The sequence below is a fragment of the Tachysurus fulvidraco genome, chromosome 5, assembly GCF_022655615.1.
Source record: "Tachysurus fulvidraco isolate hzauxx_2018 chromosome 5, HZAU_PFXX_2.0, whole genome shotgun sequence".
Classification (NCBI taxonomy): Eukaryota; Metazoa; Chordata; class Actinopteri; order Siluriformes; family Bagridae; genus Tachysurus; species Tachysurus fulvidraco.
The window spans coordinates 30,420,553-30,425,552 of NC_062522.1; the positions used below are offsets into that span (position 1 = coordinate 30,420,553).

Genomic DNA, 5,000 nt, shown 5'->3' on the forward strand with positions numbered 1-5,000 from the left:
ACACGTCTATGAGCTCCTGCGCCATTTCGCCGCGTGCACTCCAGCAGCACTAAGAAAACGCGCACTACAAAGGGCACTAACCCCGTTCCCTTCCTTACAAACAACACTAACATTGACAACATGCACAAGGGGAGGAAAAATAATGAAGTGCTTTTAAAACACCACAACACACTAATCCGATCACAACATTGCGCGAGGAAAATAAATTGCGCGTGCTTCTGTATCTGTTTATTCTGTATACAGAAATAAAATGCACAGCGCACTGTGTATATCCCAGAAATAAAAGAGAGCTTTATAGATTAGTATAGCATGCAGAAGTGTGTACGGAGTGACATGCATATCATATGCATAGTTTGAAATTCAAGCAAACGTTTGAAGCAGACTGTGTTGTACAGTAAAGGATCGGACAGAGCGCGCGCGCATAACGCGAATAACGGTATTTTTAGTCTAATGGGAAATAAAGCGAGAGACAAGAAGAGTGCCAAACTTTCCTCTTGAACTGACTACACTCCCACAAACACGCAAAGCCTTACATTCACACACACATACATACACACACACTTAAACACACACATACCAACAAATCGCGCGTGCACTTCTCACACATTTAAACACAATGCAATAAAAATAAAAAATACAGTAATAAATAACGCAGCGCACTCCAAGCACTCCGTCAGCGGAGTGCATCTCATTTCTTTCCTACTTCTTCTTCTTCTTCTTCTTCTTTTTTAAACCCCGAGCACAACTCAACTTCCCAGCCTTTTTTTTTTTTCCTCTTACCGTTTTTCCTTCTCGGGTTGGCTTGCTTCCGTCGCTTGCACCGGGGGCCATCCGCCATGATCTGCTGCTCCTGCTGCTGCTGCCTCATCGACGGGCTTGTGTGTATACGTGTGTGTGTACGTGTGTGTATATGTGTGTGGTGTGGTGTGGTGTGTGTGTGTGTGTGTGTGTGTGTGGATCAGACAGCGGCTCGCATGGACGCGACTCTCCTTCCTTCCCTTCAATCAGCGGCGGCAGGCTGGAGGATCTAAAGCAAGCAAACAGAAAGAGTGGATATGTGTGTGGTGTTTTGTTTGTTGGTTTGTTTGTCTTTCTTTAAAAAAAAAAAAGAAAAAGAAAAAGAAAAAAGAAAAATGCATGGAGATTTTTTTTTTTTTTTACAATCGGAAAGACGGGATTGAAATGCGGGTGAAGAAAAGATTAACCGGGACGTTGGAGACTGGAGAGCGCGAGGCAACCGGAGAGAGAGAGAGAGAGAGAGAGAGAGAGAGAGAGAGAGAGAGAGAGAGAGAGAGAGAGAGAGAGAGAGAGAGAGAGACGGGAGAATCAGCAATAACAATGTACGTCCCGGTTCCCGGAGTGAATAGCTGAAAGAGTAGATTTTGCGTCCTTTATTTTTAGAACCCTGATAACGACTGCTATAATATCCAGAATGACTTTGTATCATTCTTTGAATCCCCAAAGCGGCTGTGTTTCAAATATCCACTCTAACTGTTGCACTTTATCCTGTAGGGGTCAAAGGAGAACGCGTTCCCACATGCAGCACAACCACAGATCATTAGAATAAACACGGATTAAAATAATTGCCGCTTTTTATAAACACGGATTATAAATAATAGACAGAGTTTAAAAGAAAGAAAGAAAGAAAAAGAACATTTCTTTAAAAAATAATAAACTGGACTTTGGCCCACGATGATCATGAAATAAATTCTGCATGCAAATCTTTTAAATAAAAATAATAATAAAAAAGGTATTTCATATGAGTGTGTCACGTTTGGTGCATGCATATAAAACGCGCAGTTTTTGTGCGCAAACTCCTTTAGTCATAGTGCGTAATCTGCAAAATGTTAGTATTAGTATTATTATTATTATTATTATTATTATTATTATTATTATTATTATTATTAGTAGTAGTAGTAGTAGTAGTAGTAGTAGTAGTATTTTGCATGGAAGACTTTGCATGTCAGCTCGCGCACCTCTTAGCTTTTGTATGCTTTCTATGAAGGTTAATATGATGTGTTGGATTGATCTTGAGTCATTGTGGTGTCTGTCTCTGGATATCTGCCTATCAGTTTGTTGCCCTGGACTTGCAAAAATATCCAGAAAGAAAGAAAAGGACAGTAAGCAAAAAAGAAAGAAAGAAAGAAAGAAAGAAAGAAAGAAAGAAAGAAAGAAAGAAAGAAAGAAAGAAAGAAAGAAAAAGATGACACACTGGCCAAAAACTAGCCTACATCACGCAAGGCATGATGATACCAGGAGAAAACAAGACACCATGAGCGTGTTGTCATTTGTGTAATAATATTCTCTAAGAAATAGATTTTCTTTAAAATGCCAGTGTTTCGTTCAAAATAAACGAGTCTTACCAAGAAAGGTATTTATTTATAAAAAGAAAAAAAACGCCAAACAATATATGATTCAATTTTCTGTAACTTTATTTTTTCTTTACAAAAAAAATCATAACATAAAAATCATAACGTAATGTCAAAATAAATAAATAAATAAATAACTATCAGACTGACATCGATATTTGGTTTGTTTTGCGTCTTAAAGAAGGTGCACAGCTTTTACCTGCGCAGGTGAGTTTAAAGGTAAAGTGTTTGGACAGTTTGGAAAATAAAACATGATGCAATTAAAAAAATGTAAAAATAAAAAAAAAATTTAAAAAAAAAGGATTCAGTGTGTATAAGTGATTTAAAACAAACAAACAGAAAACAAACCAAAACAAACGTTTGATACTGAAGGAAGGGTGGATATAAGAAGTGTCACCTACCTTTACGCGCGTATCGTGTCCGAGCCGGTTGTGGAAACGAAGCGGATCCTTAAGCGATCCGATAGCAACGCCTCGGTGAGGGGGGAAAAAGGGGGAGTAAAGAAAAAGTGCTCGGGAAGGAAGGACCGTTATTCCTGGCGCTCAGGTTTGGGACTGATCCCTTTCAGCCACTCCAGGAAAGCAACCTGCGCACGGACTGACGCGTTACGCCTCTTCTAATGACATTTCTCTCTCTCTCTCTCTCTCTCTCTCTCTCTCTCTCTCTCTCTCTCTCTCTCTCTCTCTCTCTCTCTCTCTCTCTCTCTCTGTGTATGTGTGTGTGTCTTTCTTTTCTGCACTACTACAGAGGAGAGAGAAAGAGAGAGAGCAAGGGAGAGGGAGAGGGGCTGAGACACACGACACACGCCACCTATCTTCACACGGAGGGATAATGGAGCAGTGCGCATCTCATGGGAAGCGTGAGAAGTTTGTTGCTTTTTTATTCTTCATCTTCTCCAGTTCTTTTTTTTCTTTAGTAATTTTTATTATAATTATAAGAAAGTCATATTTCGACTGACGTTAGTGTTAAATCCGGACCCATAACTGGTTAATCTTTCTATAAACTAATCAAAATCAAACGACTATTTGGATGTTTTTTTATTATCTATTTATTTAATTTTAATTTTTTTTTTTTTGCTCATCGTCGTTGAATAATTTTGTGCCACGTCCCAGATTGCTCGTGAGTTTTTCTACAAATTTGATGATTTTTTTCCCCCAGCTGATTGTGTTCTACGCTGTTTAGTAGTGTAGTGCGCGGTTTGGGACGGAGCCTATTAGTCTTTTTAACGCGGTGCCTCGTGCTGCCTTCAAGTGCGACAGAATTTGTGGTTAATACGAGTTTCCGTCTTAACAGTCGCGCGTCCGTTTAAGCCGCAATAAATAAAAATAAATAAATAATAAAGATAATTCAACATATGAAATGTTATACCAGAGTTTTTGTCTTGTCCCAAAGCGTCATTTTCATCATATGAGAGGAATCCAGTGGATCTTGGTAGGTCCTAATTTTTTATATATGTATATATAAAATAATATTATTCATAATTCATATTCATTCATTATGCAGAATGAAGATTTTTACTCTGGACTGCGAATTAAAGAAGATGTTGAAATACCCCATAGTTGCTATCTATGTGCTTGAATGTTTGTTTGTTTATTTATTTATTTATTTATTTTTTAAATTATTATTATTATTTTTATTTAAATTGAAAGAGCTTGTGATTATAGCGTCAGTATTCTCCAGCACATTCCAGATGTGTCAGCTGTGAGTTTTTATTTATTTACTTACTTACTTACTTATTTGTATTATTTATCTTTTTTTTAATTGTAGCATACCATTGTACTCTTCCTCTCTCTCTCTCTCTCTCTCTCTCTCTCTCTCTCTCTCTCTCTCTCTCTCTCTCTCTCTATATATATATATATATATATATATATATATATATATATATATATATATATATATATAATTGATTTATTTATTCTTTAAATGCTCGACTTAATAGATGGGAAAAGTGTCCTGTGCACGTGAGCCGGTGACTTAGGGAGGGGGCAGGAGGAGGAGGAGGGGGAGGAGGAGGAGGAGGATGAGGAGGTCGGGGGAGCCCCACCTAAAGAGGGACGTGATTGGCTGTACCTACAGATCCAGTTTATAGATGATTAAATCATCAATCAGGGCTGCGGGAGCGCGCGTTCGTGCGATCGCTCGAGCCCATGTTTCCGTTCAAAGCCAATCAGATCGGAGCGGAGCGCGCGCAAAGCCGGGGAAAGGCTTTGTAGCACGTGGAATTAGGAAAGAGAGACACAGCGCGTGAGGAGTCATCGAGACATGTGATGTGGGTATTTATAAATGTATGTATGTATGTGTTATTAGCAGTAGTAGCAGTAGCAGTGGTACTAGTGTCGGTTCAGAGGATGCAAATTAAAATAGGCTCACTAAGGAATTTATAGGCCCACGTGCATGTGGTTTGTGTCTCGTGAAGCTTCCAGAGTTTAGAGTCACGCGCGAGCCTAACGGCAAAATGCACGTTATTTACAAGAAGAACCGCGTGACCCGTGCAAAACAATTTTCTTTCTTTCTTTCTTTCTTTCTTTCTTTCTTTCTTTCTTTCTTTCTTTCTTTCTTTCTTTCTTTCTTTCTCTCTCTCTCTCTCTCCAGTTTGCACGGTGATCTCGTGCTCCATGTGCGCGCGCTGCC

General features: G+C 38.9%; 1 protein-coding gene and 1 long non-coding RNA gene across 8 annotated transcripts in view; one reads left to right on the forward strand and one right to left on the reverse strand.

The window, feature by feature from the left end:
* Positions 1-2,909, reverse strand: part of zeb2b (zinc finger E-box binding homeobox 2b) — a 76,492-nt gene extending 73,583 nt beyond the window's left edge. For all 4 annotated transcript variants that reach the window (XM_047813848.1, XM_047813846.1, XM_047813847.1 and 1 more), the window contains exons 1-2: positions 2,771-2,909; positions 781-1,027 (exon numbers count right to left, since the gene is read on the reverse strand). In XM_047813848.1, the coding sequence (XP_047669804.1) occupies positions 781-868 (88 nt within the window). In that variant the 5' untranslated portion in view covers positions 869-1,027; positions 2,771-2,909. The remainder of the gene's footprint in view (positions 1-780; positions 1,028-2,770) is intronic.
* A 118-nt stretch (positions 2,910-3,027) lies between these two features.
* The window catches only part of LOC125141219, a 2,554-nt gene continuing 581 nt past the window's right edge, over positions 3,028-5,000 (forward strand). The window contains exons 1-5 of one of the 4 annotated variants that reach the window (XR_007140589.1): positions 3,028-3,235; positions 3,762-3,800; positions 4,019-4,070; positions 4,309-4,638; positions 4,962-5,000. The exon at positions 4,962-5,000 is cut by the window's right edge and continues 581 nt beyond it. This is a non-coding gene — a long non-coding RNA (uncharacterized LOC125141219). Of the gene's footprint in view, positions 3,801-4,018; positions 4,071-4,308; positions 4,639-4,961 lie in introns of all 4 variants that reach the window. The other 3 variants (XR_007140587.1, XR_007140590.1, XR_007140588.1) reach the window with 3 other exon arrangements.